Source organism: Ovis aries, chromosome 20 (assembly GCF_016772045.2).
Source record: "Ovis aries strain OAR_USU_Benz2616 breed Rambouillet chromosome 20, ARS-UI_Ramb_v3.0, whole genome shotgun sequence".
NCBI classification, from domain to species: Eukaryota; Metazoa; Chordata; class Mammalia; order Artiodactyla; family Bovidae; genus Ovis; species Ovis aries.
The window spans coordinates 5,093,172-5,106,168 of record NC_056073.1 but is presented as its reverse complement, the minus strand read 5'-3'; the positions used below and the strand labels follow the sequence as shown (position 1 = coordinate 5,106,168).

Here is a 12,997-nt window from a genome sequence, read left to right as displayed (position 1 = left end):
TAGAAATTTTCATGGGAGAAAAATTAACAAAGAAGAAACATTAAAGATATTTTTAAAAAAAAAAGCTTAATGTGTTTTTCTATGAACAACAGAGCAAGACAGCAAGATTTCCAAATTAAAGACAGTTGTATGAAGAAAGATGTGACAGATACCTGGTTGAAAATCAGATATTAAAAATGAGATTAGATTAAAAATGGATGAGACATTTACAGAATGAACTAGAGAGATGCTCAAAAAGGCAGTGAGTTCTGAAATTTTCATCTCTTACGTCACAGCAAGAGTCATATCATAACCTGGCCCTAATCCCCACCAACAGTAATAAATTTTTACATTTGCTTACCTGATCAGCTTGGATTAACTGCCTTGGGAGAGACAGAGACTTTTAGGCCTTCTACTCTTTCTTGGTCAGTTTCAGGCTTATAACCTAAGTGTAACCCACTACATAAAGATTAAATGCTTTCATGTTTAGCATATTAGAACCAAATTCACACATGCTATTTTTAAATATCGATTACCTGAATTCCAGTTTAAAATGCCATCTAGCTCAGAAGGAGTTTTTTCTAACTTCCCCCTTCAATATCTGGATATAGAATAAGAATATTATATATATATATATATATATATATATATATAAAATATATATATTCACACACATAGGTATATTCCATACCATCTCACCTGATGACCCATAGTCAAAATCATAGAGGTATTTATATTAATAAAAAGATGTTGGAGAGAAACAAAATCATTCATGTTTCCTTATTTCTCATCACTGATTCAAGCAATCCAGCCACTAGCAAAAATAATAATAGAAAGGAACTTTATTCTCTTTTTTTACTGACATTATAGCTCAAAGCCCTGCTTACACACACTCAAAAGTTGAACTGTGCTAAACTTTTGCTGGACTCCTTGTTCTCTTTTATTTGCTTATTTTGTTTTTAAAAGTACTTTTTAATTGACGTATATATAGTTGATTTATAAAGTTAGTTGACCTCTTTTATTTCTTTTTTCCACTTCTTTTTATAAAATATTTTAAACTGGATTCTAATTGCTTTACTATTTATTTATTTTTTTATGATAACCTACACCTCATTCCACCTGAAAATATTTTTCAACATAATACTGTACTGGAGAAAGACAATTGTGTAGCAAAAAGCAAACAAATAAAAAACAAAAGAAATCATCCTCCCCCCAAAAAAATATTTCCTACTCAAAATGCTTCTGGAGGTACTGAGTTAAACTAAAACATTTTTCTCCATAGCAGGACGGCTCAGAGATTTTATATCTGAATTGAGTATCTAAAATGGTGTCTAATAAAATGAATATTTGTTGAATAAATTAATGATGCATTTTGTAAAACCTCTGTAGAGGTATCTAGTTTGAAACTTTTTATTTTCTTTCTTGCCCACTGATTTCTACCTAGCTCTTTAATAGATGTTGAATAAATGAACAATATCTAAAGCATGTATTTACAAATGTATACATTTGTACAGCAATGCTTTGTCCTCTAGCTCTTTGAGTAACAAAGGTTATTATTATTGTTACTAATATAGCAGCAGTAGTAATAGTTTTAATTGCAATGATTGTAATAATATGGAGTATTAACCACATGCACTGTTACCAAGACAAATGTTCTAGAAACTCTGTACCTCATCTCAGTTTTGCAAAATCTGAGGATATATAAATCATTTTACACATTCTATAGGTGCAGAACTGAGAAGGGAATTTGGAATCTAAAATATTTTCTTTGAGAATCTCAAGAATCAATTACATGAGGACATATTTGCTGTTTGGTAGCATTCAAATGTGGTTTAGTGAGAGTCAATATGAAGAAAAAATGTTTTATTGTAAAAATTAGGTAAATGATTTGGTTTTTCTAAAAGAGAATAATAAACATATGGAAAACATCATGAAGAAAGGCACATTAGCTAAATGTATATTAAGCTTAAGAGAAAAAAAAGGCAAATTGTATTTCTTTAGGGAAAAGCTAAATCTTGCCTGTTCTACTAACTTTGCTACCAATTAACGTGGTTCTGTTATTTGTGGTATTAGAACTCTTTTGTTTTACTCTGTTTTACCCAGTTATGAAGACTCAAATCATTTGAGTGAAGAAAAACAAGAGACTGTGCAATTGTTTAGTATTAAGTAGATTAAATAACTTGTTCACTGGTGTTTTACTTAGGTCCTTGGGAATATGCAGAAGGGTGAGACTCACTTTTTACATAACAATTAAGATAAGTATATTGGACTATGTGCGTTTCTTCCATTACTGCAATGCTGTGCGTTTTGTCACCTCATTTTCTTGCTCTTTTGGGTCTGGGCGGTTATAAATATCCCCCACTCAAACCTATAGTCTCAATTATTTCTCTATATTAAAGAATATCTGATAATTATGAATTCTTGACTCCCATACAAGCATGTACAGTCTTGTAAGTCTGTTTAAATAATAAAAAAATACAGTAAAACCTGGGAACCCAAGAAAGATCCCTCTATTACACGATTAGCGTGTGCTTTCCAGACCAAGGGGGGATGTTCCATTTATAACTCTCATTTGTTTCCGACCATCGTGGCCAAGTTTCCACTTACTGCACGTCTCCACGCCATCATCTTAACTTCCAGTTTGGAGCACTGTAAACTGTTTCTCAACCCTTAAATTAAAGCAAATGATATCCACTCCACATGTACCACCAATTTGACTAGAAGCCACTTCAAAGATTTCCATTTTAAAGAATGAAGTACGGCCAGTGCTTCCTGCAGCCAAAGTTTGCTTGCTTCATAATGAAGTGGAACTTTCTCTGATTTCCCTTCTATTTAAACACTGGCAGCTTTTTTTCCTAAGGCATATGTTTTCTCCTCCACTCAAGGTAACCCTAGTTATTGTTGTTGCTGCCGCTTTTACTGGGGAGGAGACAGGATACAGGAAACGGGGAGGGGTCCAGGCTGACTCTGTCTTACTCAGTGCTGCTGGGGGACCAGTACACGTGGGTCTGCAAAGACAGTCCATGTCCAGATGAACACAGACCTCCCAAAACGCTAACAGAGTGTCTCAGCTACACACAGATTCAGAGAGAAAGGAGCATATACATTTCACACTGTCACTGGCTTATCAACCTGGATGCCAGCGTTGGAAAGGGGACAGCAGCAAAGACAGACTCTCAACTCTAGTGGTGAGCTCCCCGAGCAGGTCTCTGCTTTCTGACCGTTTCCTCAAAAGTTCATTTGAACCGGCTACTCGGGCTGCACAGTGCTTCTTATAGAAGCCGCTCTGACCCTCTCCTCTGCCTGCTTACACAGCGACTCCACGTCAGGCTCCAAGTTCACTTTCCTCACCCTTCGCTTCCCACATGTACTTAGAGCTTGTGCACAGAGTAGAGGGTCAAAACACACAAAGCCCAGTGCTTGAGGACATGCTCCCTACCAACTTGTACAAGAGCAGAGCAGAATATCCACCCCTCCCCGACACACACACATATCCATTCACACACAGATACACGCACACACATACACACACAAGCACATACACACATAGATACCTACACACACAGACATAGACACATGCTTATATACACACTGAGACACACACAGACATCCATAAACAGATTCCAAACAGTTCAGCTTAAATTTAAGATATGTTCTTTCTGACAAGATTTATATTCTTCCTGACACCTACAGGTATTACTAATCCACAGCCACTCATCTGCTCGGGTCTTAAACATTCTGCAGGCAACATGAATTTGAATCCTAAGTCCACATCAGAGCCAACAAGCTAGGAAGCGTAAAGGGAGCTTGTGTATTTCTCCCTTACTCAGAGCCAAGGCCTTGAGAATGACTATGGCTTGCCGCCTTCCCCCTTTGTGAGCTGAGAGTTTTGCTGGTTCATCTTTTTTGACTGAGAATGTGGTACTTGGTGGGGGTCAGGTCCTGACGTTTGCTCCCCATCTTGCTTGAGCCAAGCGCTTTTTCTACACCCGCACCCCTTATGGCTGTTATAGGATGGATGGGCAAATGCCCCCAAACTGGAGTTCTCATCTCTTTTCTAAATGGAGACTTTGCAGCTCAATTAACACAGCAAATGTTATAGAGCTCAGCTTCCCCCTGAATAACATTATTAGCTGACTTTCAGCTCCTGGGACATCATCTCCCTCTCCAAGGCCTTTTGCCCGAGTGGTATTTCATCTGCTTGAACATTCTTTCCACACACTGATGCCCCCACTCCCCACACGCCCCTGATTGAGGTTACTTTCTTTTCATTCTTTTTTTTTTTTTTTTTCTGCCGAAACCCCCAGCATGTAAGATCTCAGTTCACAGACCAGGAATTGAACCTCTATCCTTTGCAGTGGGACTATGGAGTCTTAGCCAGTAAACCACCAGGTAAGTCCCTCTTCTCATTCTTTGTATCTGATTTTGAACTCCTCTGATAGGCCTTCCTAACTGTCACAGTCATAATCGGGTGACAGCAATATTTCTCACTGGAGCACTTTCAAGAGGCATAAACTTTAAATATTAGATGTTTGGGTTTCCAGAATTTCCATTACAGCCCTGGATTCCCTCAAACTAAGGTATCACTCATTATGCAATAAATATGGTACATGAATAAAATATAACTCAAAGCATTACCATACAGAGGATATATCCATATATGAAATGGCACACACACACACACACACACACACACACACCAGACCTCTCCAGGAACTTGCTGGTGAGGAACACTTAATAAGTTACAGTTGCAGCTGAACACAGAATCCTGAAGCAGTGCCTAGTTCTCTATTGTTTTAGAAACTAGAAAAGAGAAGGAAAATTGTCAAAATTCCCACACCCCAAAGTCCATGGGATATCATTTTTTCTTCTAATTCAATACAGTGTTCCTTGCCTGCTTCCAGAGGATAAATAAGGATTTGTGCACATATGTTACAAAGTCCAAATAAGCCCTTGTGGGGCTTGATCTTCACAGGGTTTTTTTAACTTCTGCCAAACAACTGTGCACTGCAGGACAGTGACATTAAGCTTCAGGCATTGATTCTCAGCCTCACCAAAAAGCTTTCAGGGACTCTTATCTTTAGTTGTCAAAATCTTAGGTTCAAAGAACATCCAGTCAATCTATTTTTAGTCAAGTTTAAAAAATAACATCGATTTAACAATAAATATTTTAAAATGCAATTTATGTGTTCTTTTCAATTAATACATTAAAAAGAACTGAGGTACCATTAGAATTTAGTAAGTAATTCCTAATCCTCCAACTTGCTAAATCTCTTGATTTTGATCAGAATATAGTTGATAAAAACCAGGGGTTCTTTCAAAAGGAGGCTTGCCAACAACAGGAAAACATCTTAAACAAAATAGTCTATTTTTCAGCACCATATTTCCTCATCACAGAGCACCAGATTATCCAAAAGAGCACATGTCACATGATTACAACAGTACGTGCTACTATCTCTGTGCTTTGCACCCTCCACAATGCCATCATTTTTCAGTAAGGCCGAGCACAAGTGAAAGTTGAAAGAAACAGACGTAGCCCTGAGAATATTAATGCTTTTTAAAAGAACAAGTTCAGGGATCTTACCAAATCAAATGAACTGTAATAAGAGACACCATTGCCCAAAAAAGCATGTGCAAATTGACAAATATTTCCTGAGTGTGTGCTGTGTGTGGACTACTGTTTAAATGTTACAGTCTTAGCAATTTATAAATATTATCTCACTAAAGTTCTTAATACATTTGTAGGCCAAATAAATATACACACCTTTACACACACACACAAATAATACAACATACCTGAAGGGCCGTGAGGATATTTGCTAAGGCTTGTCCATAGGTGTCATGACAGTGAACAGCAAGAGCCCTGGGTGGGATTTCTTTCATGACACTTTCCAACATCTTCTTCATGCTTCCTGGAGTTCCCACTCCAATTGTATCTCCCAGGGATATCTCATAACAGCCCATGCCATACAGTCTCTTAGACACCTACCAGGAAAAGCAAGCAAGTAAAACAACGGAAATCAATGGACTCAAGTCCCGCTGTTCCTTAGCAAACATAATCTAAAGGTAGACATCACAACTAAGGTCACATGCGTATTCATAGACAACATAGATTTTAGTTTTCTAGTCTTTTTCCTTGCTCGTGAATCCCAAACATTAGATAAAACTCTGAATGACATTTCTGTTGTTGCTCAGTCACTAAGTTGCGTCTGACTCTTTCCAACCCCAGGAACTGCAGCACACCAGGCTTCCTGTCCCTCACTGTCTCCCAGAGTTTGCTCCAACTCACGTCCATTGATATTCCTGTAATTATCTGTTTCTAACATTCAAGTTTGCCTTAGAACCATATCTATCTGTGTAACTGTGTGTTCAATGATAAAATTATAAGTTACAATTTCAATAATGGGAGGCTTATTTTCTCTGCCCTTTAATCTAACAAAAGTATCAGAAATTTACTTTGAAACTATTAATAGTATTCCTCAAGCTATTAAACTAGTGGGTAAGTAACTTTGTGATTGATACAGACACTTAATATTTTTGTCTTAAAATTTCTAGCTCTTAAACAGATGATCTTGAGCCTAGTAAATTTCAAGTTCCCTTCACGTCAAATAATAATATTACTTTCAAAGAGAAATATGAATTTGCTTTAAGGTAGCGTGGTATGTTGATAAAGACACAGCTTGTGCAACCACACAGGCCTAGATTTAAACCTCATCTATGGTCCTCATATGATGCTGGGCAGAAGATGAAGTTTTTGAAGCCTCAGTTGCTGTTCTGTAAAATATAAACAATAAAATATCTTTATACAGCACATTTTTTAAGCCTTACTACTTAACTTTTTGAAATCATAGTAATAAGGTGAAGTTAGTGTTGAAATGTTTGGTTGTAAAAATGAAATGAGAATATACAAAAATCACTCTGTGCAAAATCAGGCACCTGGTCACCCCTAAACTTACGCCTTGTGTTTGTCTGCAGGGCCTGCTTTACTCCAGACACTGCCCTGCGCGGTGGTATGACGCAGACATCCAGGCTCACGGTATTACGGAGTCTGGAGCCAAGTGAGGACAGACCCTAATCAGTTCCACTCGGGAATGTGTAAACACAGCTAAAATAATAATTTTAGAACAAAGAAACAAGATTGTAAGAGTGTGGAGCAAAGGAAATTGACCTAGATCTGTCAAACAGGAAGGGCCTCAGTGCAGCTTGAGATAAAGTCAGCATCAACTTGTTGGAGAGGTGGCAAAGGAAGGATGTGAGAAGAATATTCAGGCAAAATTTGAGGCAACTAAAATACCATATATAAAGGGCATTCCAAGTAGGAAGGAAAGTCAAGGGAATTCCCTGTTGGTCCAGTGACTGGGTTCTGTGCTTCCACTGTAGGGAATATAGGCTCAATCCTTGGTCAGGGAACCAAGATCCCACATGCCAGGAGGCAAGGCAGAAAGCAAACAAATAAAAAGGTCAAATGCAAAGGACAGTTGCAACAAGAAAGTAAAAATTGAAGGGCAACAGGGCTCTGTAACACTGGGGAGGAAGGCGCAGAGCATTCAAAGAGCACACAGCCTTGTAAACCAACCGAGTTTAGGATTTGGGTTGAAGATTCTATCATATGAGCAGTAGAAAACCTTGACTGAATGTGGAGTGGTGGTGATATACTTGGATTGATATTTCAGAAAAGCAGTATCAATCAACATCCAAAACAGGTTGAAGGCACTCAGAAGGGCTACCTAGTCCAGAGAGAAGACTATTACTGGATGGAAACTTGGATTAAAAAGCATAATGCTGATCCTCCTCTTTCTTCTCCTTTATTTAAGTATATCCACTCAACTGTTAAATATCCGGGTCTTTGGAATCATATAGAAAGCATGTAGGTGACTGAATTTCTCTCTTTGATTCCATCGGGATTTTTTTTTTTTTTTTGGCCTCATGTAGATACAGTCATTAATTATACCAAAAGCCTGTCAAATGGTGGAGTTTCTTAATGGCCATGTAAAGAAAAGCGAAGCTGCCACTGAAGTGATTGAAGGAAAATTCTAAGCGTGGAGTCAGGGGAATCCCAGGGTTACAAGAATGGCAGGCAGGAAGGAATGTCACCACCCCCAAATTATGCTGAGAAGTCAAGAGAAGGATTGAATAGGATCTCACATTTCTTAGAAGAAAAAAAAAATGGAGTACAGTTGCTTTACAATATTGTGTTAGTTTCTGCTGCACAGCAAAATGAATCAGCTCTATTTGTACATCTATCCCCTCTTTGGGGGACTTCCTTCCCCTTTAGTTCATCACAGAACACTGAGATGAGCTCCCTGTACTATATATGCTATATATGAACCAGAAAAATGACACAGATGAACCTATTTGCAAAGCAGAAATACAGACACAGACATAGAGAACAAACCCATGGACAACAAGGGGAATCTCACATTTCTTGATTCCAGTACTAAGTTAACGATCTTACAAAGAGGGATTCCAGCAGCGTGAAGGGTCTAGACATCACTGGGGACATGATGAAGAGTTGATGCCGCACAGATAGGTGGGCACCACCTGTGCAGACAGCCCTTTGGAGTGTAGCTGTGGCGGGATGGAGAGGATTGTCGATAACTAGCCAGCCAAGGATGCTGACTGAAGGAAGGAAGTTTTCAGATGGAGCACGCTCAAGTGTCGACGGGAAGGGCTCTGCAGTTGCACACGCAGGGGCGTGAGTGAAGGGGAGGATTCAGCGGAGGGCACACAGTTTGCCAGAGTCCTTTTGGACAGTGAGACCAGGAGCTGGCCCCACCCTGGGGTGGAACAGAAGACCCAGGCAAGGTCGCTGGTCATGAATTCCTGACACTTCTGATCTGCCTGTTCCATGATTCTCTTTGGCAGCACCCCAGGCATTGTGGAGCAGGAGTGAAGAGCCTGAGGCTATGGGAGGTCTGTCCAGAGGCGGCATGAGGCAGAAGGCAGAGAGCAAAGGATAGGCGTATAGGCAGAGTCGGATTTGGGTTTTGCGGAGTCTGAAGTCATATTATTTTGGACATGATTTTTTAAGAAAAGAATATGTAACTGTGAATACAAATTAATAACAGACCCTTGGGAGGGTCTGATGCCAGCAAAGGACTGCAAAATTTAAGTTGTATGCAGATGCAAAATATTATATACATAGGATAAATAAACAACTAGGTCCTACTGTATAGCACAGGCAAGTATGTTCAGTATCTTATAATAAACCATAATGGAAAAGACTATGAAAAGGAATATATATGTATATGTTTAACTGAATAAGTTTGCTGTATAGCAGCGATTAACACAACATGGCAAATAAACTGTACATCAATAATTTTTTTTAATTAAGCTTCATTATTTTATAGTATATTTGCCTCTGCCTCTGGAATAATGGCAACTTGAATCTCAGCAGAAAGAGCTATGGGGTATAACAAGAATAAAAGCATGGAAGCAGCATGGACTCATACACATGTCAAAATAGGCCGGAGACAGCAGAGGGACGCCACCTGGGCAACCAAGAGAAAGTTTAAGGATGTGCGCAAAAACGGCCCTGACATTCCAAAAGAAAGTAGACAGGCCACTCACTATGTTCTACTCACATAAAAACAAAACAGATGTTTTTATTCCCTCTATCTTTGAACATCCAAATCGTTAGACTCAGATGCTAACTCTGGACAGTGATAGCCACTATCTAGGTCTTTAGCATTAAAATACAACTATTAGCTCAGTGATCAAATATGCCTCCCGGTCCACAGTTCTCTTTGGCCTTGTGGTGCAGATGTAACAAACAGCAGGAAAAAGAGTCCACTTTTAAAAAGAGACATCGTTTTACCATGAACCAGAAAATCGAATCGCCAGTCTATGTCTGATGCAGGATACAGCATGCTTGGGGCTGGTGCATGGGGATGACCCAGAGAGATGTTATGGGGAGGGAGGTGGGAGGGGGGTTCATGTTTGGGAACGCATGTAAGAATTAAAGATTTTAAAATTTAAAAAATAAAAAAATTTAAAATTAAAAAAAAAAACCCTATGCCAGAACACATGGATAAATAAACGAATGGGGAAAAGAAACTCTAACCCTGACCTCACCCCATATGCAAACATTAACTCAAAATGAGTTACAAAATTAATTGTTAGAGCTAAAATTATTAAATTTCTAGAAGAAAGCTTTAAGACAAAATCTTTATTACATTGAGCAAGGCAGATTTCTTAATAGACTCTAAAAGCCACATAAAAGAAAAAAAATCAAAATTGATTAGAACAAAATTAAAAACATTTTCTCTTTGAAGCACCTTGTTAAGAAAAGCACTGAGAGGGAAAATAAAAAAAAAAAAAGAAAAGAAAAGCAGACGTATATCTTACTTCTGACACTTTCTGAAGTGTGATGCTTCCTTCATATGGACAGCCCAGGGCACAGGATACGTACCTAAGTTTAAAATACAGAGCCATTTAAATATGTGTCTGGTGGATAAGCTACTTCCTAATTTCCATTGTATAAAAATGAAAAAAAATAGCCAAAGGTTCATCAGAAAAAATTTATTTTACTCTCTTCCTTCATTATTATCTTATCCTCAGACCAAACAAAAACAACTGGAAACATTTTCAATTTACTCATAGTTTTAATTTAAAAATTTTTCTAATTACAATTTGATATGTTATTTGATGGCAGATGGGAATAAGTATTTATCTGTTGGGGTTGCTTACACTATAGTAATAATACAAAAGCAGAAAATACCAGAGAGACATATTTTCATTTTTGTTGTTTTTTTAAAAAATTGTTTTTGGTTGTTCCATGTGGCATGTGGAATCTTAGTTCACTGACCAGGGATCGAACCTGTGCCCTTTGCAGTAGAAGCATAGAGTCTTAACCACTGGACCACTAAGGGAGTCCTGAGATGTACTGTTTAATTTAAATAACTACATACATTCAACTGTTAAATATCCAGGTCTTTGGACTCATATAGGCAGCAAGTAGATGAACTTGCTGAACTTTTCTCTTCATTTCTGTCTGGATGTTTTGACCTCACCAAGATACAGTCATTAATCACCCCACAACTCTTAGAACTGACCACAACCTCAAACTTCACCTTGCCTCTCTCTCATGGGTCTACCTAAATCATCCCCAAGACAATCAAAGACTGTCTAGTCTGTGTTTAAACGTCTCCAAATAAAGATATTCCATATGTTTCTTCAACCATTTAGTATAAAAAGTCAAGCCTTTCCTGCAAGAATGATATACTTCCATCTGAAAGTATGAAACTTTAGGAAAAGTCTTTTTTTAGCTATTTTCAGCTCAACACCAATCCTGTTTTATTAAAGATTTCTCAGAGACTTCACAACACTGTGAATATAATGCATTATATGCCTGGTCATCAGGAATTAAGCAGTTCACACAAGGGAGAGTGGTGGTGGGGAAGAAGACTGGAGACCCAGTTCTTTGGGGCCAAATATGAAAGGCTTTAGATAGCAAGGTCTTGAATGCTATGCCATGGAGTTAAAACTTTAAGATCACTCAAAATTATTTTGAAACACTTATATGACAAGATCCAATTTGTTTTCCAAAATGAAACTCATCATGAACTCTGGAAGTGGGTGCCACAAAAGGGTGGAGGCAAAAATATGAGCAAAGATGATCCCACATCTCCTTGATTTACATATATATATATATATATATATATATATATATATATATATATATATAACTGGATCACTTTGCTGTACAGCAGAAATTAACACAACATTTTAAGTCAACTCTACTTGAAATTGTTTTTAAAAAGATGTCAACTGGAAGATATACTACAAACTTCACAACAGGTTTTGGAGTAAAAACATGAAACAGAGATTCAATAATTCAATATATATCCATTGATCCTAAAGATGCAACTGAATTTCAAAAGTATCAATGTGTGAATAAAATTTGGGTTTTTAGAATTAAAATAACTAAGCAGTTCCATAGCCAGGCAATCAATTATGAGGACAGAGGAGGAGAAAAGAGGATAAATTTAAGTAAACTTTGGAAGCTATACTGGACAGGAAATCCATCTCTCCGATCTTTCAACCACGACAATTTAAACTTAATGCCTGAGTGAATTTACAAATTTAATGAAGATATGTGGAAAAGAAAATGTTCTGATGTGAACACAGCCCTGGAGAAGATGGCAGGGGAGGTAAAAGGACACATATTTTCAATTCAGCTACAATGGTGATAATGTGTTGAAAATAGATGTATATTTATTCTGAACCCAAAATATCTAAATATGATTAAAAACGAAAGCCAGGCTCTCTAATTACATCCCCCTAAAGGCAAAAACCATCCTTGTTTTGCCATCCCACTAAAGGCAAAACCAAAGCAAGCAAGAAACAGCAAATGTAAGACAATATAAAACACACGCACACCTCACCTACGTTCTCGTAACTCCAGTGGCGAAGCCTGGCCACAGCTGCCCTTTCATGCCATGCCCCTAACTCTCTCAGGGTACACTTTCACTCGCTCAAGCTTCTCCACCAGCCCTGCCCTGGCCTGTGCTTGACCCGGCCCTCATCCTCCACTGCATGCTATCTTCACACATTCTTCTCCACCTTTTTAATAACCTATTCACACATGGGGCTACGTTCTGCAAAGTGAATGCAATGGCTCTCAGCTGTGTTCATTAACTGTGCTTTAACTCTCTAAAGTAGAAGGTGGCAAGGGAAGGTCCAGAGGCCAAATCGTGCTCATCACTCTCATGCAAACAAAAATTTTATTGGAACAAAGCTATATCCATCTGCTCACCTACATTCCGTGACTATTTTGCATTATAATAACATAATAGTAGCTGCATCAAAGATCATCTGACTCACAAAATCTAAAATATTACTGCTGCTGCTACTGCTGCTAAGTCACTTCAGTCGTGTCCGACACTGTGCAACCCCATAGATGGCGGCCTCCAGGCTCCCCGTGCCTGAGATTCTCCAGGCAAGAATACTGGAGTGGGTTGCCGTTTCCTTCTCCAATGCATGAAAGTGAAAAGTAAAGTAAAGTTGCTCAGTCATG

General features: G+C 38.2%; 1 protein-coding gene across 1 annotated transcript in view; it reads right to left on the bottom strand.

Annotated features, from left to right (window-relative positions):
- Positions 1–12,997, bottom strand: part of HMGCLL1 (3-hydroxy-3-methylglutaryl-CoA lyase like 1) — a 194,720-nt gene that overhangs the window by 61,876 nt on the left and 119,847 nt on the right. The window contains exons 6-7 of the mRNA XM_042236821.2: positions 10,327–10,390; positions 5,776–5,964 (exon numbers count right to left, since the gene is read on the bottom strand). Of these exons, the coding sequence (XP_042092755.1) occupies positions 5,776–5,964; positions 10,327–10,390 (253 nt within the window). The remainder of the gene's footprint in view (positions 1–5,775; positions 5,965–10,326; positions 10,391–12,997) is intronic.